This window comes from Ahaetulla prasina, chromosome 2, assembly GCF_028640845.1.
Source record: "Ahaetulla prasina isolate Xishuangbanna chromosome 2, ASM2864084v1, whole genome shotgun sequence".
In the NCBI taxonomy this organism is placed as follows: domain Eukaryota; kingdom Metazoa; phylum Chordata; class Lepidosauria; order Squamata; family Colubridae; genus Ahaetulla; species Ahaetulla prasina.
In genome coordinates this window covers 272,651,921-272,677,880 of record NC_080540.1, presented here as the reverse complement: position 1 = coordinate 272,677,880, position 25,960 = coordinate 272,651,921, and the positions used below count along the sequence as shown (strand labels likewise).

Genomic DNA, 25,960 nt, shown 5'->3' with positions numbered 1-25,960 from the left:
GACCTCGTTTGCCTTCAATCTTTCCCTGTTTTGATACCTATCCTATGGAATTCCACTATACGAGAAAGTTCGGCTTGTTCCTTTTTAATCCCTAGCCCTGGTCCCCTTGGCGTATTATTTCAGTCACCAAACTTTTAATGCGAAGACATGCCGCCACAGACGCCAACGTCGCAACGCACGAGAGACCGACTACTAAATTAATGTGATTAAGGCAGCGGGCTGTGCGGGGGCGCGCGCACGTGTCTGCCTGCGTTGGAATTTCAGCTCACACACACACAAATGCTCTGCGGCTGCGGCTGCAGCGCAACCCCGCATGAAGCAACCGAGGTTCTGGCGTCGCCTTGGCCAGTTCCGTTCCGAGCCTCAATACCGAGTGAGGAAGGGCCAGAGGAGGGGAGGGAGACATCCAAGTTTTACGCTTTCCAACGCCCTGCCCACTGCCCCCCCCACGCGGGCGGGCCCCCTTCTACTGCGCTCTCCGGGGCCACGAGCGCCCCGTTTTCTCTGCTGGCCCCTGCAAAGGGGACGCGGTGCCAAAGCGCGAGGGGAGCAGCAGGCGGAGCGCTCCAAGCCGGCACCAGCAACCAGCCCGCCGCCTCCTCAGCCTGCTAGCAGCGCGACAGCCCAGCCAGGCGGGGAGGCGGTGCTTGGGTCCCCAAGGCGCGGGGCGGGTTGGCAGGGGCGACGGAGCGGAGGAGGAGCGAATGGCGAGCTGAGAGGGCGGCCAGCCTTTGCGCGGCTCGGGCTGCCTTGGCTGGGACTGAGGCGGCGGGAGGGAGCGGCGCGGCTGCGGTGCAGGCGAGGGAACGGGCGGCTTCTGCAGAATCGCCTCCTTTCCCCTGCCTCGGTGGGGAGGCGCGCGGACACAGGCTCCGGAGAGCTGGCCGCAGAAGGTGAGGGGGGTGCCTGCCGCGGGTATTTGGGCGGCCTAGCGAGGGCAGCGCAAGGGGACCAGGACGCTGAACGGCTGGGCGGTATCCTGAGCGGCTCAGCGAGGCCTCTTGCAAGCCCGGGGCTGGAAGGGGCGCGCGAGGCCGCGGGCTTCGCTGCAGGCTGGGCTGCTGCTGCTGCTGCTGCTGCTGCTGCTGCTGCTGCTGCTTTTCTCCACGGGCGGACTTGGGGCTGCAAGCGCGGCGCGTGGAAAGCGGCTTCCTATTTCTGCCTGCCTCTCCTTCTCCGCCCGCGCTTTGCTGAGCAGAGGAAGTTCCAGGAGCCTCTACAAGCGCTGGAGCCCCGACCTGCGTGGGGTTCCGTGGAACCCCCGGGCCCTGCGTCTTGGAAGCGGAGGCAGGTTCGGGAAAAAATGGGCTTAAGCGTTTCGCCGCCGTCATAATGGTTGCGTTACATGGCAGCTCCTAACCCCAGGCACGCGGGACTGCCGGAGACTGAGGGCAGACGGCGCTGGCAGCCCAGGGGAAGATATTGCAGGAATGCCCACATTCAACACGTTTTTTCCTGTCCGCCGAAGATAATACGGCCTGGCCGCAGTCACTGTAAATTTCCCTGAATTGCAACACGAGTAGGCGAACTGTTGAAAAGGCTGTTGAATCCGATATATGTCTGAGCGTCTCGGGGGTGTTTTATTTTTATTTTTTATTTTTTTGGCTCTGTAGTTCAAGATAGACATTAACTGCCCTTCTGATATTCTCTACCGTTTCCCCTGTTCTTTTTAATCCAACTCATCTTCTCTGGGCACCAGTGGCGAGGAAACTCATTGCTAGCTTATTAAGTTGTATTATTATTATTATTATTTTAACAATCCAGAAGTGGGTGGCCAGTCTTTCTTGCCTAGCAACAGTCTGCAGAGGCTGTAAACCGAGGTGCTAGGCTAGTAAATGCTAAATAAAGCTTGGTACTAAAATTGCACACAACTATAACCATCACAATTGGGGGGTGGGTGGAAAAGATTTGATTGCTGCTGTGTACAGTGGAGGTGCCATGGGTTGAATCAATAGCAAGTGATATCTAGAAGGCCTGTGTAAATTTCAGTGAAAAAGTGTACTGAGCTGTTGAGAGATCTTCTTGTGCTGCTGAGAACCCTGCTTTGTCTTTTGCTGCTTGATTAGTGGCATTTGGGAAGAATAGCTCTTGTTAAGGAGTATTGTGACTTTCTTGGAAATCAAGAGTGGTTGGTTCTGAAAAGAACAAATGAGTGGGTGAAGGTTTTGAGCGCATGGGAGGGACAAAAATCTGGTGGGTTTTTAATGCCAAATTCTTCTTCCCAACCATTGGAATAGCTGCATGTGCAAATTGTGTCTGACAACTGTGAGGCAAGGAGCTGTGATACCAGTTCTGGCCAAAAATCTTTGGAAAGCAAGTGGCCTCTCTCTCACTGTTTTGGCTGTTAGGAGACCTTATGACTCTACATCTGTGGCATATCTTGGGAGGACTGTTTGTGAAATAATGTATGTATAAGCTAACTAAGTTGGCAAAAACTAAAAATTAGAAGGATTATTCAAACTGTAGGAATTAATTGTATGATAAACCAGATTGCTGGGATTCCTGGTTTCATTTACTCCTGAGAAATTCCACATCAATACCAAGACAAATAAATTGTCTCGTAACACTTAAAAAAAGTCACTGGATTGAAATTTAAGTAATACATGGTTCCTAATTATTGTATTTTTTTATTGTAGAAGTAATTAAAATTCGGTTCTGAATCCAAAACATATTGATGTAAATGAAAGTAGATTACTTGAGTAGGAGTTCTGCTTAAAATAACTTTCAGAATTGGAATGATTTTAAATTTCGATTAAATATCCACTTTCCTACATATGCGTTCATTGTTTTGATACATCTTTTTCTTCTGGTTGCCGATTTTTTATTATAACTTCACAGGCTCCGGAAAGCTCTGGAAACTGTGTTAGATTAAATTATGAATAGTCATAGAAAAAAGTTTTAGGATGAGTGCAACAACTGAAAATGTAAATACAACTTTTTGGTTTCAGGATGGCAAATGCAAAACATTGTGAATTGAAAAAAATACTTTAAGCGAAATCAAGTAGTTTAACATAGTTTGTGTGAACTGTCATTTACTAAATTGCTAAGAAAATCAGAGATTGGACAACTATTTATCTGAAATGGTATAGGGTCTTTTGCTTGAGCAAGGGGTTGACTAGAAGACTCCAAGGTCCCTTCCAACTCTGTTATTTTGTTCTGTTCTATCATAATCTTAGGAGCCCTGATATGGAAGTAACTACTTGGGATATGTATAATATTTTTTTTAAAAAAAATAAAAATAGTTTGAATGTGTATATGAAAAATAAGTTAATATCTCCCTGGTGTGAACACTGATTCTCATAATACAATCTTGTCTTCTCGGGCATAGGTTTTATTGAGTTCACTGGGATTTATAATCAGGAAAATAGATTTAAGATTGCAGTCTTAATCTGGTGGCATTCTATTGATTTCAGTTACATTCTGTTGTTTGTTTTTAGAATAATTTATAATAAAGCAGATCTTTGCAGAGATGCAATTGGATGATCTCCATTACTTAGGATCATGTTAACTGCAGATAGATAAAATGTGAGCCATATTTATTTAATGGAGGCTCTGTGTTTCTCTTTGACTATTCTAAATCCATAATCCTACATGTATTATCTGGCATTCATGTATATGAATAAGCTGTGTAAAGATTTCTATAATTAATCAGTTCTAGACAGTTTATGTAATCATAGCTATAGGCAATGGCTTAGGGTTGGATTAAATAGGACAGGTCTGTGTGTCTTCCTTCAAAAACTTCTGATTTTGTTTTCTAAATATTAGGTCATGCAAATGTGCTTAGGCAGAGTACTTCAGCATATCACCAGAAGCAGAACATTGATACTAAGGCTATTGCCCAAGAATATAACTGGGCTTGTCACGCGAAAGTCACTTTCCTCTCTGATGGGCTGCAGACAAGAGAGTGCTGTAAGGCTGATAACATGGTCAGTATTGCCAGCTGTGCTAAATACCAGTATATAGAAATAAAGCTGAAGAACCAAAGAGGAGTTGGATAAGAGAATGGTGGTAACGGGAGAAAGGGAAATCTTTCATAGTAGCTCACTCTGGGCTACAGATATTCTCCTTTGTTGGTATTTTCATAGTAGGCAACATACTAAAATTTACCATGAGTGATTGGGTGTAAGAAAATACTTGTACCTAAGAAAGTAAAACATATTCTTTTTCTATATTACATAATCATTAATCCCGATGGGTTAGAGTTTCTAATAAACTTTGTTTATATTATAATCTTTTATGTTTTAACATATGGGGGACTGAATTGTATCCTATTGTAGCACACTAGGGGACAAAATCTCAGTAATTAGTTTTTGTAGTGTTTAGAGAAGCTATTTGACTATCAAAATACATATGGCAACAAAAATAAACTGAGAATACTTGCTGACACCCCCATTGAACTCAAAATTATTTCTCAACAAGATAAATATTCCAAAGCATTTAGAATATTTGGGCAAGTGTTAATTTTCTGGTACATAGTGTACACATATTAAGTTGAATGTTGGCAGTGTTCCAACATCTCAAGGCAAGGTGTATTTAAAAGTATACTTTCTTGTTTGCTGCAGAAGTTAGGAAGCAAAACAATGCAGTTAAAAGGACTTCAGAACAATTTAATTCATACTTATACGTTCTCATCCCTTGTGTCCAATTTCTGTCACGTATTTTTGTGTAGTGTGGAAGTTCTAAAATAAGCAGTAGATTGATAAACTTTCAAATTAATGTGAAATACTTTGGTGGTGTGCTTTAAATTAAGCTACAACTTTAACCATGAGTTCCAAATCATTGAAATATTCTCCAAGAATCTGAGTGTAATATAAAATAATTATTATAGGATGAGGATACAATATATTTGTGTGTGGCTGCATGCACATGTGTGTAAAATTTAAAAAAATCTCTTTAAGATTTCAGTGATGCTTTGGTCTCAATACTTCTCTGTATGTTACTGCCTCTGGATTCTTTTGGTACACAGTTTGCCATTATGCATAAGTCTTTAAACAAAATACTCTTAGGGAGTGTCTAGAAATGGGCAGAAGTAACTTATCTTAACAATGCATGTTAATTCTTTCAGTTGCAAAGCATAGAAAAACAATGGAAAAGAACTATTGAAGAGAAACTCTGCAATGCACATAGATAATTTACCTGTGACTTCTTTAGATTAAGAAGGTAAACCTTGCAATAAGGAGAGACGGACAATAGGTACCTGTAAGGAAAAAACTTTGCTGTTCATGTAACACTTGCTTTGGCAGGCCCTGTTTGTTTTGGTTTTCTGCAACAAACTTTTCTGTTGTGTTAAATAGTTGGTGATTTGTACAGATGTACTTTCTGATATTTTGTATTCATAGGACATTTTTCTAGAAGTAACAGCTTGCAGAGGTAGGATGGTATAGTGGTTAAAGTACTGAATTAGAGCTTGCTTCTAATTAATTTCAGGTGATGGAGCTTTGGGGCAATTAATTTCTAGATTTAAATTTCTAGATTAAATTTAGAATTTCTCTAAATTGCTTTAGAGAACTGTTTTAAGGAACATTGGAGGAGAAATGCTATAGGTAGTCCTTGATTTACAATCCTAATTGAACCCAGAATTATGATTGTAAGTTGTGGCAGTTAAATGGGGCGCCACATGACCACTCCTAATTTTCTGACCTTTTTTGCAGCTGTGGTTAAGCAAACGCCGCTGTTATCCCCAATGAGAGTGTTTTGCCAGAAACGGGAAGTAAATGCTGGAAACTGGCAAAAATCACTGGAAATGTGACTGTGGGATATTGCAAAGCCCATAAATGTGAGCAGTGGCCTAGTGCCTACAATGCAAACACATAATTGTGGGGTGAGAGGTGGCTGCTATTGGAACTTCGAAATCGGGTTGTAAATACCTTTTGGGGAATTTGTCATAATTTTGAATGGTTGCTAAGCAACTAGTTGTGGAGTAAAGACTTCCTGTGTGCTGCCTTGAGCTATTAAATGAATGGCATACAACTGCTGTATCCAAATGGTAACGTAATTGTTTTGGGATTTACAAAAAAATGATAATAAATGGTAATATGGGAAAATTAACTAATAATTATTGCCCATTCTCCCCAAATCTGCATTTCACTGGAGATGCAGGTGATGATAATGAAAATTAAAAGCTATTATGATTGATTTATGGATTATAATTTAAACATAATTGTCTATTTTAGCATGAGTGATCAATGCAGATTCATAAAAATAACATCTACCTTCAGTTGAACTTGATGGATGCAATCAGTTAGATATCTTGATAATAAGACAGAGGATCTTGGGTTCCAGCCTTTTAGAATGTGTGTGTGTGTGTGTGTGTGTGTGTGTTAGTGTTAGTGTTACCTACTAATCTAATGTAGCATTCCCTGGAGGTCCCCCATCCTAGGACTGACCCTGCTTAGCTTTTAAACCAGGTAAGATCAGCCAGGTGCTGCCACCTGCTGGGACACAAAACATGTACTTGAAACTATAGAAACATTTCTACTGAATATTAATAATGCTGCCTTACAGAATAGTATCTCCAGAGTTTGTTCTCTGGTGCCATTGTTCTGTCTTTAGCATTGTTGTTGCTTATGAATTGGTGATAAACAAGTAATTATTAATTACTGTGTTTCTCAATAAAAGTGTCAAAAGCAGTGTTGGACTTTGCAATATTCAGGTACTGGCAAACCATGCATAAAACTACCCTGTTTCCCCCAAAATAAGACATCCCCTGATAGTAAGTCCAATTGGGCTTTTGAGCGCATGGCAAATAAGGCCAAGCGCTTATTTCAGGGTTCAAAAAAATATAAGACAGGGTCTTATTTTCGGGGAAACACAGTATGAATGAAATGGTCATAGGTTTCTTTTCACCAATAAAAATAATTTTGTTTTGCTTTTAAATTTTGTTTGCCTATGACATACTGTTGAAATTTTTCCTAGTTTGGTCTGTCAGTTTTTTCAGTATTCCATAGTCAAATCAGTGGGTTTTTAAGATTTGCCTAAAATTTCTTCAAATACTACTACTTTGTAGGTGTGAATGAGCAAACACAGATTTGCATATGACTGCATATGGGTGAGTGGTTCAGTGGTTAGGCGTATGGATGGATACATGACAAATGAATATAAAAAAAAGAAGATAGGCTTCATCTAAGGAGAAACAGTTGTATGGAAACCATGCTGCTTTTCAAAAGTTTCATCTTGGAGCAACAAGACGTATTTGCACAGACGCCAAATGTTAAAAAGGTTATTCTGATTAGAAAAGAAAAAAAGAAGTGACTATAGTTCTATGGATTGTTCTTAGTGCAACTCTGGGGAAAAGATTACCAGAGAAAAGAATACTGAAGTATAGCAATATAGTAGTTCTTTAAGATAAAGATCCTAGCCATATTAGTGAAATTTGTCAAGAAAATATATTAATATTTTTATAGTTATAGTGTGATTAAAATATGAAAGCATTTAAGTATGAATCAACACAAAAGATTATCTAATTGTGTATTGTTCTTGGATGTATGGACAAAAGGAGAAATGTTGGCTTTGTCAGTTTGATGTTCAAACACAGTTGACCAACGAAGATATGAATTACTGTAATCATATTGTTTACAATATAGATAATAGTCATATTGTTTACAAAATAGAGGGACATGGTGACTTAGTGGCTAAGATGCTGAGCTTGTCGATCGAAATGTCGGCAGTTCAGCGGTTCGAATCTCTAGTCCTGCGTAACGGGGTTAGCTCCCGTTACTTGTCCCAGCTTCTGCCAACCTAGCAATTTGAAAGCATGTAAAAAATTCAAGTAGAAAAATAGGGACCACCTTTGGTGGGAAGGTAACAGCATTCCGTGCACCTTTGGCATTTAGTCATGCCAGCCACATGACCACGGAGATGTCTTCAGATAGCTCTGGCTCTTCGGCTTTGAAACAGAGATGAGCATCACTCCCTAGAGTCGGGAATGACTAGCACATATGTGCGAGGGGAACCTTTACCTTTAATCATTGTATTGATTAAAAGTATTTATGAATAGGCTGATATAGTTATGTTTGTCATTTGGCATTACCCAATTATGTAGGGAAGAAGGTACCTATATGTAGAGAATTGTTGGCTTTGACAGTTTCATGGTTTAGTAGAAAAACAGTTTTTTCTTGACTCTGAAGAAGAAATGAAGTATTCATTTTGAAGCTATTTTGTTCCTGTTGATATAAACAGCTGTCTGCACCTCTTGTGTCAGTGCAAAATAACACCATCATAAAATATGTTGTCTTAATTGTCAGTCCTTCCCCTGTAGTCATTCATTGTCCAAATTGCAAATGTATCTAATATTATAAGCAAGTTGATAGAATAGAATTTTTTATTGGCCTAGTGTGATTGGACACACAAGGAATTTATCTTGGTGCATATGCTCTCAGTGTACATAAAAGAAAAGATAAGCAAGTTAATTGGTTTCCTCCTCTTATTTCATTGCCATTTTTCTCTCATCATCAAAATAGCCACCAATCAGATAAGGTTAAGTTAGCATTATTCTATAATTTTGAAATGTATATTTAAATTTAAAATTATATAAAATAAAGAAATAATTGGGAATAAGGTTTACAAATATGTACTTAATAAAAATTAAAAGTTAACCGAGCGGTACCAAACATATTTTAATTTTTTATACTTTATTCCATATTTTTAGTAGACAGGGTGCAAAAAAACCAAAACTAAATTATGCAAGGAGAAGGAGTCCACATAAATTTGCATTTGCTCTGGGAATTTGAATTACCCAAAAGGAATTGAAGTGAGTAAAAGAAGAAAAATATCCAGAACTCCAGTACTGAAAAATTACCAATAGAATTCTAGGGCTCCATGCCGGTTTCAGAATGGTTAAGAATTGTATCTGTTTTTTTAAAAATCAGAAATGTAAATGCAGACATAGGTAAAAGAGGAGAGAGAAAAAGGCTACAGGCAGCTCAAGTACATATTTGTCCTCATTCTATTTAGTTGCATTTCAATAGATCCCATGGCTACGAAACCAGCAAGCTTCCAGGCCAGGGTGGACAATCCACCTGCTGAAGGGGAGAGTCTGAACTCATAGAATAGGTGTTCTCCCCCTCCCCCCCCCCCCCCCCGTCCCAAAGTTATATAAGAAAAGGGCAGAGGCCTAATTATCCTCACCAAATTTGAGCATCTAAGTCACTGGAGAGTATTTTATTTAGTTATTTATTTAAATTTATTGGCTGCACATCTCCAGTGCAATTTGGATTACATAATTGAGCCCATAATCATGATTGTAAGTTGTGAGGATCACTAAGTGGAAACTGGCAAAAATTGCCAAAAATCACATTCACTTGATCATGGACACTGCAAACAACCATAAATGTGAGCCAGTTGCCAAGTGCCCAAAATACGATCACATGGCCACAAGGGGGGACCCAGTGCGTGCCATCAGAACTCTGGGACTGGGTCATAGTAGCTTTAATAAGATCTGTCATAACTTTGAACATTGTTTAGTGACTAGTCATTAAGTAAAGATTAGGTGGGTGGGTGCGTGCATGCACGCACACGCACATTAACACCTACATGCAGTAGAGAAACCTGGCAAATAATTTTCCAAAACTCAATAAATTTTCTATTATTTGAGCTATTGTATTTTAGGATATTGAAGAATGTGCTGCAGCTACATATAAAAGTTCTTCATATATGACATTTAAAAGTTGTCCAAGTATGCCCTTTCTTCTCTCCAGATAGAAGGGTAGTGTAGTCTGGGATCCTCTTTTCTATTACTTTGGAAGCCCAAAGTATGCTTGATTTTAAAAATTGAATGGGTGGGCTAAGGGGTAGGTGATAGATGAAAACATAAATAAGCCCAAAGTGAGAGGACACATTTTGGGAGAGAAATAGCTGCACAAGACTGCATAAATATCTCCAAAATACATTTCCTGCCATAACTACCATAAATCACATGACCTTACTACTAATAGTCAGCAAAAAGTTACAGATTTTACGTAGCTTGAAATTGGTGGGAAAATGTTGGATTGGGGGTAAGTGAGAACTACAGTAATTTTTTTTCCAATATGTAAAGTGATGAGATATGGCTATTTAAATCATGGCTGCAGATAAGATGAAGCCACTGTTATATAATCATGGGAAAGATTTGGGTTTCATGTTGGGAAATAAGTGGACAGCCTGTGATCCACAATTGACATCTTTGGGAATATGCTACAACAGCTCAACTTCTTCTTACACTACCCAAGGAATGGGTTACCTTGTGGGAAAATTAGGAAGAAAAAGCTGCAAGTTTGAACCATTGTGACAGTAAAAGCTATTAGATTCCCAATCACCTGGTTTGCTTGGCTTCATTCTTGTTTGCTGTAAAGATTCTTATCTAGCCACATATTATCTGTGAGATTTCTGCTTAAGTTTTAACTTAGGGAATGAATTTAGCTGCAGTGTGTAAATCAGGTGGTCAGTGATTTGCTGATTAGCCATGGCATTATGCTGCTGTTATATATTGCATGAAGTGGAAGACCATGAAGTTCTGTAGTTTGAGAAGAGAGTTGCATTAAATAGATACAATAATGGCTTAGCCATTAAGAGACAGTCTTCCATGCTTCGATTAATGTGGCTTCATAGTTATATTTTGTTCATTTAGCTCTTAGAATATCTTGGAAATTCGCCTTAAATCAGAGATTAGCATCTGTAAGGTATTGATATGCGATAGACAAGTCTCCTTGAACTTGTTGCAGGTTGTGTGTGGCGGGGAGAGGGGGGTATTTGTTGGACACATGTACAATTTTGAGAGCATATTACTGGCATTCTTAAAAAAAGGATACCATGATGATATACCTAGTTACAGAAGACAGTTACTTGAAGGCATAAGCTTAAATGGCTCTTCACTGTTTCATCTCTTCTACATGTTTGGTCTCTGTTAATTAACTAAACCCTTTTTTCTGGCAAGTGGGCAAATGTGGGAAGTATTAGTTTGCAGCCATCCACCATTTTAGTTTCTAAGAATCCCTCAAGGCAGGGGTCTCCAGTGCCCAGGCCGCAGCCAACTACCAGGCCTTGAGCCCTTCAGAACCAGGCTGCGGAAGTGGTGGTGAATGCACATGTGTAAGAGGTCCCCACTTGAGCAAGCAGCAGGCAAGTACAGGTGATTATGCAAATTGAGCTGCTCACCGCTTACCTGGTGCTTACACGGAACCATCCCCTCTCCCCACCCCTCACCCCCAGGCCAATCTGTAAAACTGGAAAAGTTGGGGAACTCTGCCCTACAATCTGAATGGATCCCAATGCATTTTTGGAAAAGATACATTATGCATCCCAGATTATGCTTCAGGATGTTTTTGCTTTGTGTATATTTACTACTCAGTTATCTATATGGTAGTCCTTTGAGTTTGAAGAATACATGTTGCTGGACAGTTCCTTTGGATACAGAAATGGCTCTGAAGTCCAAGTCTGGAAGCACATAGTTTAGTACAAGGAGGGAACATAGTTTAGTACAAGTACTGGAAATCTACTGTTGTAGGTATTATTCTGTGACATCGCACATGGTTTTGTATCAGTTTTTGGCAAAGCTTGTCTTGGAAGCTGGTGGAAGCTTCATAGTACAGGGCTCACCACAGTATCATTTATTAAAAACTTTTAAAGCAGCTTGACATCAGGGAATTGTCAGCAGACATGTATTAGTGTTGAGAGTAGCTGAAAGGATTTTTATCCTATCTGATTTGTAATCAAAAGAATCTTTTTCAGACCTATTTGGAATTAAATATGCAAACTTTTTTTAAAATATCAGAACTTTATCTTCTGATTTGGTTTTTATCAAATGCAGTGTTCTTTGTGAAAAAATTATCATGAAGAAAAGTTGCCACTGTGGCCATACAAGTATTGTTGTCCTCCAAGTCTTAACTCCCATTAGTTCTCTCCTGCATTATCCATAAATTAGAAAGATTGAGATTTGTAGTGTATGAGCATTTGAATGGCCATCATTGATGCCTGAATAATTGCACTAATTTTGTGTTTCCTTATTTTTTTCTCCATAGGTAAAGTATGTGCAGAATTCCACAACAAAGGTTTTAAGAAAAGTGAACATTATGGCAAAGTTATCAGAAGGAAGTTTAGCAAAAAGTAACTTTCACCCCACCTTGAAAAACTCTGCCATTAAGTGCCAAACAGATCCGAAAAAGAATTACTGGTAACTGGGAATCTAAATCACAATTTCTCCTGATCTAAATACAAAGAAACAACAATAACATCAATGCACAATCACAGGTTGTGGTGCCTTTTTCATATTTGAGTTACAGTCCTCATAATTCATATGTATCGCTGTGTTTAGGACTCCTTTAATTGTATATACAATAAATCCAAATTAGAACTGGTGTGCTGTTCGTTAGAATAATTGTGCTAAAAATTTGCCAAAATGAGTGCAGAAGGATACCAGTACAAAGCTTTATATGATTACAAAAAAGAACGAGAAGAAGACATTGACTTACATTTAGGAGATATTTTAACTGTGAATAAAGGTACTTTAGTTGCTCTTGGATTCAGTGATGGAGAAGAAGGAAAACCTGAGGAAATTGGTTGGTTGAATGGCTACAACGAAATGACTGGGGAGAGGGGAGACTTTCCAGGAACTTATGTAGAATATATTGGAAGGAAAAAAATTTCTCCCCCTACTCCAAAGCCTCGTCCAGTTCGACCACTACCCATGGCACCAAGCCCTGCAAGAGCTGGAACAGAGAGTGATCAATCAGGTTAGTGTTTTGTTATTATAATTGCCCAAACAAACGGAATACTAATTACCTTGCTTCTTTCCCCTCAGGTAATTTTGATTCTTTAGCACTTCATGCTGTAGAATATTAACACTATAGGTGGGAAGAAATTAATTTAAATATTGAGTTGGGTGTTAAACAATGTAAATGAATGTAAATGTAAAAGAAGCAAGTTCATTTGATAACAAATGTGACTAGAAATTATTTCACACTATCTTCATAGTTCTTTTAAGTAGGCAAACATCTATTAAAATTAGGGAAATATTTACCACTCTCTTCTAAAAAGTTTCTTCTACACATGAGGGATTTCTGATGCAAATGTGGGAGGAAAAAGAAGCCCAGTATTGTAAGGCACATAATTAAGCTGCAAAGATGGCAGATCTGACCAAGCCCTGAGTGCCCAATCTCAGAAAAATCAAGTCCCGTAAAACATTCCGACAGACAAGTAGACGATTGTTCCAGTGTATAGAAAAGAGAAAATTCTGACAAATTTCTGTTTCTGAGTTTATTTAAAATCATGGCTCCATCGCACTATAAACATGTAAAGGTTTTTTCCTATAACTTTGTTGTTTGTAGTAACAGTATGTGCATATTGGTTTCTATTCAAAATCTTATAATAACTTGACTGATAATTAGGCTGGGATAATTAAAATTGAAAACTTGAAATCAAATAATGTGGGTGGCTTTGTGTATTACCAATTAAAAGATAAGAAACCTAACATTTAAATAGAGTTAACTAATTATGGAATATGTCAACATTACCCAATTTGAAGTCAGTGGCAATATACTTATGTAAGTGGTTATTATCTTTCTCCTGTTTCTCTTCCACCATCCTTCTGCTTTAAAATAAAACAATACCCTGTCCAAAGTATATGAACAGATTTCTAAAATGGAATTTCCCCTCCTTTTCTTCTCCTTAGTACCATGTGTCCCCAGATTTATTCCAGAAACTTACCCAGTAACGTTTGGGGAGGAGGATGCCTAGAAATGGACTCTCCATTGAATCTGTCTGTTGCATGTGAAATATTATACTGGTAGGCAGATTCTTCCCAAACTAAAAGAGATCATAGAGCATGCACATATTGGTAATCCCTGAGTTATGATCACTCACTTAGCAACAGTTCGAAGTTGCGAAATAACCCCCAGTACTTACGATGCAGTTATGAATGTTGCAGCACCATGGCAGTCGTTCACCCTTATGAACAACTGCAGAGGGTCTGCAACATTCGCCCTGCCTATTCCCCCCTCCCCCTGCTTGTGGATACTCAAGTTGCAAAAAACTAGCAAGCCTTTGGTTTCTTGGCCTGCTTCAGTGCTTCAGGCCATTGGTGCATTTGCAGAGAATGGAGGCCTAAAATACAGCCAAATCAAGCGAGATCAATAGCACGAGATTTGAATATAGGGAGCATGGTATAAGACCTCCTTGACTTTATTTGGTCAAGTTTATATTTTCTAAACTTCACAGTTTCAAACTGCTATGTACCTCTTAAGTGATGAAGAGTCTGAAAAAGTATTTTCTTTACTGCTTGGAATTACCATATTTTTCGGTGTATAAGACACACTTCCCCCCCCAAAAGTGGGTGGAAATGTCTGTGTGTCTCATACAGTGAATGTTCCTGAAGCCCCACCCATCCACCAATCCCCACCCTTTTGCCTCTGCCTCCCAGCAATTTGCCTCCTTGCAGCAAACAGCAAACAGCCTGGTCAGCTTCAGCACAGCCTGATTTAGCACAAGCAGCTGATTGACTGTTGGATCTGCCTCCCAGAATACCGCCTATCAGCTGTTCCAGGCTGCAGAGATTGTCACCATCTATCGCCACTGCTACCTATCGCCACTCTGCGTGCCCCATTTTCAGCCTCCAAGTGTCCCATTTTTGGCCTCCGCGTGCCGAAAATGGGCATGCCGAGGTGGCAATAGGCAGCAGCGAGGGGCGATGACAGTGGCGATAGACAATCCCAAAGCCTGGAACAGCTGATAGGTGGTATTCCAGGAGGCAGATCCAATCGCCAATCAGCTACTCGTACTAAATCAGGCTATCTGAAGCTGACCAGGCTGTTTGCTGTTTGCTGCAAGGAGGCAAATTGCTGGGAGGCAGAGGCAGATTTTTTTTTTCTTATTTTCCTCCCAAAAGCTAGGTGTGTTTTATAGTCCGGAACGTCTTATAGTCCGAAAAATACGATAGGTTGAAAAAGCCATTTGTGTGATTTACAAAGTACATCTCTGTTGTGGTTTCTCTCTGATACATTAGTTATGATACATTTTCTACAAAGTTTTCCTAAACATATAAGGTTTTCTATAAACATGTTCTACTTGTGTTTTTGCTTATGTTAATCAAACTGAACAGCTTGTTGTTTTGGTTAATCAGACAAGTGTTTTGTTGTTTTTAGGAGCACTTAGGCTACTTTTCATCTGATTGAAACTCTAATCCCATGTTTGGAAGGCTGATGTTTCAATTAAGCTATATTTACAGTTGAGGTGATTTTAATTCATAAAGTTGACACAGTAATGCTGTTAAAAACAGTTTATTCTCAGCAGATAAATTCCAAGTAGTGTTGTAAGTTTTATGCAGAACTAAGATTGATACAGAAACTGTTGATTCGCTGTAACAAAAAAAAAAATGTTGTGGCAGCTTTAAAATCTTAACAAATCGTTTAGTATCAGATACTCACCATTGCCAGTAACATGATCACTATGATTTGTACTGTTTGCATTTCATTTTCTTCTAGTCTTGGAGCTTATAATTCCCTTGATTGTAGGGCTTTTCATTCTGTTCATATTATGAAAGAAGAATCAAACAATGTGCATAAATATTGTAGCTTTTAAATACTAGAAGATTTCTTCCAGTGATGCTGATAACTGGAAATAAGTGGAAATCCCACGTATGACTGTTACTTTGTTGCTTGTATCCTTGCGATTTATATTGATATTGATTGTTTCCTGGTTGCTTATTTGTACGCCATGACTATCATTAAGTGTTATATCTTACGATTCTTGATCATTCTTGATACTTTGAGACTGAAGGATGCCGATAGGATTATGGTTCTTGATGAATGTATCTTTTCTTTTATGTACACTGAGAGCATATGCACCAAGACAAATTCCTTGTGTGTCCAATCACACTTGGCCAATAAAAAAATCTATTCTATTCTATTCTATTCTATTCTATTCTATTCTATTCTATTCTATTCTATTCTAATCAAATTATTTATTCAGACACTATGATCTCTGTTCTTGGACACTGAGAAAGTAGTCAATATTAAATGGCATCCACCACTGCTAGACTTCACTAAATAAATTTCTAGCATGTCATAATTTATATTAAAGTTTTAGACCTATAAGTTTTGTATGTTGTCTTGCTGATTTCGGCAATCTTGAGAGAAAAATATATATCTCCTCATTCCGTATTCATATGCCCAATATCAATGTTTCCTTATTCCCCCATAGCCAAATGATCATATATGGCAAAAGTTGGCAAAAGCAAATGCTTAGCAAGCCTCTTCAGTTCCTCTTAAATATAATTATATAGAAGTCATGAGACTTTATTGCACATTGGATCTGTTTCCCAGGCAAGCAGTTTTTTTAGCCCATTCAGTGAGATTTTTCAAAATATGGTTTTTAAAAAGGGAGAAATGTATTTCATTAGTTTTATTTAGTCTATTGATAAAATAAAGGCAACACAATATTTTATAATATTCTGTTCAAAGGATTATTTTAAAAATGTGGTTAGGAACATTATAGAGAGTGGGTAATCCTCAGTAAGCATTGCCAATATATATTATCAGGAAAAGTCACAAATTTACACAAGTAATATCAAGCGTAGTTTGGAAATTATATATTAGAAAAAAATACCAAAGTCATTTTTGCCTATTTATGAAAATTTAAATACAGTATAATAATACTGTTGAAAATGCATAGAAACATCCACTTCCTTCCTTTTTTTAAACTCTGTTTCTTTAAATAGAGAATATTGAGTAATTATGTGGTTTTCTAAATGTATTGATTTTTCTTTAAGAATTAGATCATTAAAGCCCATGATAAAGGAATGACATCCTATCTTTTGTTCCCTGGGCGTAATAAATATAATACAGTTGTTTATGCAGTAGCTGTAATCCATCCACTAGAATCTGCAGGAATACTAAAAAGGGCCCAGATTGCTGCCCAGTTCTGCAAGTGTGAATATTGCATCACAAGTATAACTGTTTACTGATGTGGCATGCTTGGTAGTTTATTTCAGTTGGGCTAGTCAAAAGATGAAAAGAGTATAAATGTGTGTGTGTTTTGTGTGTATATTCATTCTATATAGAAACTGAAAATAGTCTGCTGATAAGGAAGTCAGTTCATGGAGGAAATTAGAAAAAGAAGAAAGATGTGCATAGATAAACGTCTGTGGAGATTTTCAGCCATCTTGGTCATAGTTGTCCCAAAAGTGCTTTTTCAAGAGGCAAAGCTGAAGAAGCTTCTTGGATGAGAAGTGAAACATCTTCTTTTTGGGACAAAAAAAAAAGAAAGAAGAAAGATGTTTCCAGAGGCATTGTTGGAAATGAGGCATTGGAAAATGGGCACACTGAGGTTAGGAAAAGGCAGTGGATTCCCCCTTTATGCTTCAATTATAACTTACATTAGCCTTTATTAGTAATGATGGTAGTTAATTTCCAGCAAAAAAAAAAAGTCCATGGAGTATATTGGATTCACTTAACCAAATTGTTCCCTCAACAGCCATTGTAATTGAATCAGGTCACCTGGTGACTCACATAACAACTATCCTAACTTACAGCCAAAATTGTGCACCCAATTGTGATTGTAAATCACAGATAAATCACAGATACAGATTGTAAACTATCTGTATTCTTTCAATATACAAGGAAGCAACAAAATTGCCACTCTGAATAGCAACCAAGAATGAGAAAACATACATATATTTTATGATATATATCAAGAGTCGGGTGAGGAGAGGATTGGATATATATCTAAAATTGGGTGAGAGAAGGATGCTGGGAAATATTAAGAATATGGCATGTGGGAGGTTGAGTCAGTTAAAATTACCAGTAAGAAATGACCATTCACAATAAGCTTTTTTTGTGAGTGGCATGTACTTTTGTACTAGTGAGTTGATCGATGTGTATAGTAGGATAAGAAATATTAGATTTAATGAGAAAGAAAGAATGTTAATTTTTAACAACAGGTTTTTTTAGTACAACCTTTTTCCAGTAAAATTTGTTTTTCAGTAAAGATATGACTAAGGCCTAAAATTGATTTCTCACTTTCCATGCACAATCTGTAGTAAATTGGTAACTATCTTTAAACTGTTCTTTGACTCCACCTCCTGGTTAATACTGGAAATACATCTGATGCCAAATTAATGGATTTTTAAATTAGTAAAGAAACGAAGGCATCTTTTTTTCCAGATTTGAAAGAAATGTAATTTCTGTAATACAGTGATGCTTCGCCAACCACTGTAAATAATGGTGTTTAAGTTGGTAATTCCTGCTGAAACAAAACATACACAGATTTTCAACTTGTCTGTTTTTGGATTTTTTTTAATGTCACATTGAATACACAATTAATAAAATTTCATCTCACTCATTCCTCCCCCGGTGTAGGGCTTAATCATTATCTGAAAAAGCTTTTAATTGTGGTAATAGTTACTACCAGGAAAAGCCAGGAAAAGCCAGGAATAGGTTAGTTATGTTTCAGTTAAAAAGATTTAAAAGGAACACCTTTTTTTCTGCAACATGTGGTTGTTCACAACTGCTGAATTCTTGCCAAGGATAATTCTGTACCATTCTGTCCTGTTAAATCTTTATTTAATGCTATTTACAGATATGCTGCCTCTTGTGAAAGAACCCAGATGTCTGCATTGCAGCTGCTTATAAACCCTTTGCATGTTCAGCTTGCTTAAAATTTTGTGTTTAGTTGAACGACCACGAAATCAGTTTGAAGGCTAAAATCTGAGGAATTATAAAATTTTAATAGCTTGGAATGAAAAATGTGCTTGTGTTATATTTAATAGAGTTTATAGATTCAAATCTATTATGTTGTAATACTTTGTCAGTTAGAGAATTGAGATACCTTGTTTCAGTATAGCTAACAGTACTTGATTTAAATATATTTCAAAAGAAAGGCTGTACTGTTACATATTGTAATTGATTATTAAAATTGCTAAATCCTACTCCAGAATTTATTGCAATAATTGTATCTTTGCACAAACATTCATACATAACACACTATTCATACAAGAACGCTTAAAAGCTCTGTTGACTAAATATAAAAGTCTTACAGTGCTTAAATTGACAATATTTTTAGCATAAGAGATGGGGAATTTCCCAGGGGTTACACAGCCACTTGTAGCACAACTTTAAAAGCCTTTTTAGTCCCACAGTCATAAATAAAATAGGTCCAGACAATATTCTGATGCTCTAACTTAATTAATTGCCATAAATTAATATAATTAATTATAACTATCATATTTAGTGATAGTTAACACTTTTAAAAAGGACACCGCAATAATTTTATGTGCTACATGAATATATATTCCAATAATTAAAACTATTTCAATGTATTTATTTGATTGTTTATTTTAGAAGTAAAACACTTTGTGTCAGGCATGGTAATCCAAGAACGACACAGGTAAATGCTCTAAGCAATTTCTTTATTGCTGTTTACCTATAGACAAAACCTTGCCAAATTAAAGCTCATTCTGCATAACTATATGATAAATGCCGAGAAGAAATTAGGGAGGATCCCTTCCATTCTGCTTCCTGCATAGCAGCAACTCAAGGTTGATTTTTCTCTTCCCCCTCCTGTAATTCGACATCAGTTTCCACCAAATTTAAATTACTACTCAGAAGCAAATCCTTTTGTGATTTTAGTAAGACTTATTTCTAGGTAAATGTAGCTGCCCTTCCCCATATTTTGAAATACCAAACTAGCATGGGGGGGGTATCTTAATCCTAATAGATCTGCATCCCACCAGGGTAGAGAAAGTCTGGCAAAAAGAAAGGACATACACATTTAGTAGATTATTTTCATTAAGTAGGAAATTGTTTCTTTTAATTTACGAGCCTTGTACAAGTAACTCCTCTGTATTCAGAACCGTAGAAGTGTCATTGAAAAGTTTCAGGCTATGCATTTCCCAAGCCCAGATGAGATAGACATTGGGGAAGTAAAGCACTGTTTATATGTTGCTGAATACAAAATTCTTTGCCACTGTAGTTAGCACAGATCTTTCATTCATCATTGGCACTAACTGAATATTATAAGGTTCCTGATAGGTGACAAATAGATGAATAGCATAATTTGTTTGCCTGATTACTTTTTGTCTAGGTGGTAATTTTGCCATAATTGCACTGAGCTATACATTCAGGATTTCTAAGTCAACAAGTTTGCATTTGTGTCTCATTTTATTAATAGTAAGAGTTTGCCCCTTTGATTGCATGATCCTGTTGTAACCATCTCAAAGGTTATTTCTGAGAATGGAAATCTGATAATTCTTGGAAACTAGCAGTCTACTCCAACTGTTGCTGGGGTGGAAATTACCCTGTACTGACCAGCCGCAAAAATGTAGAAATGAACACCGCCTTCTGTCCTTTTGTGTAAAAAGTCTACAATGCTCAGAGATTTATTCTTGAAGTACAGGACTGCATTATAAGATAGTCTTATGGGATTTAGTGAAAGAGAGATTTCAGTTCTGATTTCAAATTGGAACATTCCATATCCAACTCTAGTTAAGCCTTCCTCCTTCAGTGTTGCTTAACAAATGAAGTCTGATAAAATAATTATCCTCTTTTTATGTTCTTAGCAATAATGTGGATAGATGCAAATTTAATCATGGAATTTTTCTTCAGAATATTTATGGGAAAATTCCATTTAAAAAAAGAAAGCCTACACTTTCATAAGAATGTTGATGCTATCAATATTTTCCTACATACTGAATAATGCTAACATTTGGATTTTTCTCTACTGTTTACTTTCTGGTGCCCTGATTCTTTATCACTCTGAAATATCAATCTATCCAAGTCAAAATCATGTAGGAATATAATTTAGATACTATTTATTCATACTTCTCCTGTATGGCTTTTTGCATATAAAAATGTCATTGCCAATGGTTTTTTTTTTCCTTTTTAAGAAACAGAAAAAGTGTGTATGATTATTTAAATCTTAACACCTTTGGAACTGTTGGAAGAAATGTCCATCTGGGTTCAGTTCCAAGTGGGGAAAAAGACAATGGAAACATGGAGACTGTTTGGAAAGATGGTTTAATGGTGGACAGGATCACATGGTTTGAGTTCCTGAACAGAAAAGAACTGAGATGGTTTTATGCCCTCTCTGGGCTTTGAACTTCCTGGGGCACAGGAAGAGTACTCTGATTGGTTGTCAGACTCCCAGGGGATGGGGGTCTTAGCTAGCCTTGCTGGCTGATGTAATCTTCCCAAGTGCCATGCGGTGAGTTTCTGTTGCAAGATGGGTCTTATTGTGTTGCCAATGATGGTCCATTGACAAAGGTGGGGAGAATGAGTTTCTGCCTCTGGTCCATTGACAAAGGTGGGGGGAGGCAGGAAGCTGCAGGGAGCTGCTTTGTCCTTAAAACATGTTTCTCCATTTCTCATCCAGGGAAATATAATATTCTGCCCTTTTTAATATTTTCTAAAACGTTTCATTCTTCTAGGAGTGGGGTGGGTGCTAACTTCCTACAGAACAAAACAGCAAAATTGTACAGTTTCTAGTTAAAATTTTACTATTATATCTATACATTTATTATTATTTTCTCTTGAGACAAACTCAAGAAATGGTAAGTTGTTGATCTTAAGCTTTTGAACATATTAAACTAGACCTGAATATCTTGTAAATTCATGTGATGCTTCAAATTCAAAATAGCATATAATTGGCCTATATAAGCAATTTTATGAAAAGCATTATTGAGAGTTTTTTTCCCCCAGCAGCATTTAATTTTGACTTGACCTCTTTGTGGGCTTCAGAGACTTGCCTGGTAGCAGGAGAAAGTGCTGACGAATGCACATTCCAACAATACTGGTAAATATCAAGAGTTGTTTTATTTTACAATAGATATTTAATCACCAAGTAAAGGGACTATCAAGTTCAGTGATGCTGCATATTCTGCTTTTATTTTAAAATTTTTGTTAAAAAGAAATTAAGTACCGTACTAGTTCGGGTTTTTTTGCAATTTCTTTTCTGCTACAGTTTTTTTTATAGTCATAGTAATAACCCTCTTTAAACTAAATAATTTTACCTGCTAGCTTGTTCTGGTTGCACACTGAAAAAGCGATCTCATGTAACACATTTCCTGTTTATAATACATTGGCAACTGTCTTCAGTGATTCAATCTTCAGAGTTCACACAAAATGCATCTTTAAATTAGTACACTATCGATGGAACTTCTAACTTACAGTGCATTATTGACAGATCTGCTAACTTATGTACACTATAAGATGGATCTGTTAAACTCTTGATAATTCTTAAGGTAAGTGTTGTGGTGAGATATTGCAGAACAATTTGAATGAGGAAGGGAAAGCATGTGAGACACAGCAAACCAGAACAGATCCTTGATAACTGCAGGTGTGTCTCAGCTCCTTAAAGCACGATTGGCTAGAATAGCCCTGTTCATCGAACTGTTCTAGATAGCCTAGAGGTCAGTTTTGGCTGCTATTTAATCAACATGTCTGTCATTTGAGACCTTCCCCCACTGCTTTCTAATAAGACATGTTTTACTATCTTCCTGAGTTTTAACTAGTCATTTCTCTCATGAATGAAGGTGAATATATGTGTCCCGGGATAATGTTGTAGAATCCAATCTGGGTCGGTCACCAGGACCAGAAGTTTTGGATGGGCTCCAACATGAGTCCAAAAGTTCGGAAGACAAAACCTCTGGTCACAGTGACTCACCCAGATTGGATCCTGCAGCCATTTCTTTGTTTGCGACAAACAATAATTCTTGTTCTGCAATATGTTTTTGTGTGTGTGTGGTTTTGCAGAGGTTATGTTCCCTCTTTTCTTTCCCCAATGTAAAATGATATAAAATGATATAATGGTGAATTAGGAGTAGTTGGAGGCAAGACAGTAATAATTTTTGTGTGATTGTCCAAATTAAATCACCTTTAGAAACAATTCATAAAAGCTCCAAGTCCACATCAAACTTCACTGTGTAAATTTTCTATGCCTGAGGGCAGAAAATTCTTCTATTGTATGAAACTATATATCTCTGTTTACTATCCTTATTGAAACATAATACTTCAAATAACTTCAAATTGAGGTATTTTAACATTAATACATACATACTGTAATTGTTGAAAGCACCATTAAAATAAAAACCACTATCAACAGATCTTCATTCAGATTGCATTACTAACTTGAAAAGGGGAAGATTGATATAGGTTGGTATAGGTTTTTACACTCCAGATGTTTCCTCCAAAACACACATGTGAAGTCAGTTTATCGAAGAGAAAGGCAAAATGTCTTTTTTTTAGCTTATGTAACATATCTTTCATGTACTATTTTAGTTGAAAGAATATATTTAAAAAAAAAAAAGCCAAAGATGACATTCTCTCTTTCCTAAATCTCAGTGGCTAAAATACTTTAATAACAAAATTATAAAAGATTCTTGTTTTTGTTCTCATCTGTTTCATAGAAATTTGCAGATTTTGTCTGAGAAAGCAGCATAAAATAGGACTTCAAAAATAGTCTTGGATTGCTGTTAGACCTAAAAAAACAAACCCAGGATTAATTATTGCTATTCCCATGAATAATCATTTTGAGTTCTATATTGTATTTTTTGTAAAATATTATTAAATACTCCATAGGAGCTAAATGGTTGACTTTTTTTTGGTTCAGCTAATATTAATGGAAAAACCTGTGAAAAACATCTATGAGAGTAGTTGCTTAACTAGCTAGTTGCATAACTAGCTCATGTTTGCACATGGATTGAAATAGTTATTTCTTTGGTATGATGCATAAATTAGTTGTCTGCACAAGTCTTTTGAGAAAGTGATATAAATACTTAATAAAGTGATATATACTTAAATAAAAAGTAAGTACACATACGCACACATACACACACATATACATACTTGTCTACTGGGAAATTAATGTCAAGGGCTTTTTTCTATGTAGCTAGAATTGTACTATATCAGCCTTTGAAGGCCAGGTCAGGAACAAAACACTATAAAGTTGACTATGACAATATTACATAGACTGTAATAACAGAATCTTGAAAGTCTGTTACATTCTCTCTCAAACCCCAGTGACTTAGAGTGAAGTTTTAACTACTTTCTCATGCATTTCCTGGACTTAACACACACTTGTTTTTGTAACTATTTCTGCATATTTACTCCAAGGTCATCTTTGTGGCTCTCCTCAAGTATATTGGTAAAAGACCATAATTGCGTGTAGCATGACATTTCAAATTCTCCTTCTTTCATATATCTTTTATTGGGGATGCTGCACCAGATACATGGTGCAGCAAGCATTTCTGAGATATTTTGATTACTGATCACCTATTTTTTTTCTCAAAGTGAGTGACTATGTGCTATACTATTCACTTTATGTACCATATACTCTTTTATATCAGTGGTGCATTGCATACTACGTGTTGTTGTGGGCAATTCTCCAAAGCCTTGTGGCTTGTCCTTCTGACTCTCATATAGTATGTCTTTCCGCACTGCCATTTGTGTATTTAAGAAACTGTATTTAAGAAAATTAGTTCTACAATCTCCCTTGGAATGTATGTCTCCCTGTTTGTGTTTTCTAAAACAATCTTTAAAACATCCTTTCTTGGTCAGTTGTGGAGCCACATGACCTTCTTCCTTTCTTCCTTCTTCCTGTCTTCTTCCTTTGGAAATTGAAACATCTAATGACAAAAGCTCTTAGAGAATTGATGGAAATGTTCTGACATTGTAACCTTCCATCCCAGATTTAATTCTATCTGATCTTGGAAAGTGGAAACTAAACTCCTCGATATTTTTGAGTTACTACAGTGCTGTAACTGGAATAGAGTACAGATAGTCCTCAATTTATGACTGAAACTGAGTCATATATTATTTTGATTGTAAGTCATCGTGGTCGTAAAATTAGATTCAAAGTTAACAACCATTTCTTATGAAGGTCATTAAAAGAAAGCACCAAAATCATTAAGCAAATCCATTTTCCCAATGGGTGAGTTTTTTTGAGAAACAGGAAGTAAATACTGCCAACTTCCCAAAAAACGTCACAAATTGTGGGATGTTGCAAATAGCCATAATGGTAAATCAGTTGCAAAGTGCCCAAAATATGATCACATGACCATGGGGGCCATGTGGCTGTCATTAAAATGGGTTGTAAGTAAATGTGAGGAAATCTGTTGTAACTTCAAATGGTTGTTAAATGAATAGTCGTAAGTCAAGGACTACCTGTATAAGGAGTTTCTAGGTATAGCCATGAGAAATCCAATTCATTTTATATGCTCTAGATTTTGTAATACAGAGAGAAACTAGACAGTTTGTAGCCACAGAGCAGCATGTAGCCTCCAAGTTCCCCTTTTTCTGGTGAGGGCTGCTGAAAACTGACAATAGTTTCCCAGAATTTTGAGATGGGAAATACATAGCAACTATATTATAAACCCTAAATAAGTGTATCATACTTAAAAGCAACACAATTGATATATTATCTGCCATCAAGTTGAGAGCAATTCTTAGCAGCCATCTAGATAGATTTTTTTTTTATGACACTCTGTCCCTAAACTGGTCTTTCAGGTATGACCCCCAAAAGGTTGCCTCTCATTGAAATGGATACTTTTAATACTATGGACTAATACTGTTTTTGAAATCAAGGTGCATTTCCTTAGATCAGCGGTTCTCAACCTGTGGGTCGGGACCCCGTTGGGGGTCGAATGACGATTTGCCAGGGGTCGCCTAAGACCATCGGAAATATGGGAAGTATACTTGTGAGTCGAAGAATTGCGCTCCAATGGTTGACTCCACAAGCCAGCTGCAGGCTCTTCAAATCGCTAGCCTAATTGGGCTTCAGGCGCGATGAATTAAAAAAGAGAGAAATCTTTGCTCTGACGTCTCCCTCTCAAGCCAGCTGCAATCACTCCCAATCGCTTCAGGCGGGATAAACTTAATAGGGGAGGAGTCTCCGCTTTAATGCCTCCATCCTCAAGGCAATCGCAAGCAGTTCAGATCGCTAGTCAATACTGCTTCAGGAGCGATAAATTCAAAACGAAAATAATTTTATGGTTGGGGTTGCC

The 25,960-nt window shown here is 37.4% G+C and overlaps 1 protein-coding gene across 7 annotated transcripts in view; it reads left to right on the top strand.

Annotated features, from left to right (window-relative positions):
- The first annotated feature begins 351 nt into the window (after nucleotides 1-351).
- Nucleotides 352-25,960, top strand: part of PIK3R1 (phosphoinositide-3-kinase regulatory subunit 1) — a 61,412-nt gene continuing 35,803 nt past the window's right edge. Inside the window, exons 1-4 of one of the 7 annotated variants that reach the window (XM_058169444.1) lie at nucleotides 778-893; nucleotides 3,766-3,926; nucleotides 5,066-5,160; nucleotides 11,994-12,704. In XM_058169444.1, the coding sequence (XP_058025427.1) occupies nucleotides 12,371-12,704 (334 nt within the window). In that variant the 5' untranslated portion in view covers nucleotides 778-893; nucleotides 3,766-3,926; nucleotides 5,066-5,160; nucleotides 11,994-12,370. Of the gene's footprint in view, nucleotides 374-754; nucleotides 894-2,262; nucleotides 2,406-3,765; nucleotides 3,927-5,065; nucleotides 5,161-10,751; nucleotides 11,105-11,993; nucleotides 12,705-25,960 lie in introns of those variants that run through there. The other 6 variants (XM_058169441.1, XM_058169443.1, XM_058169447.1 and 3 more) reach the window with 6 other exon arrangements.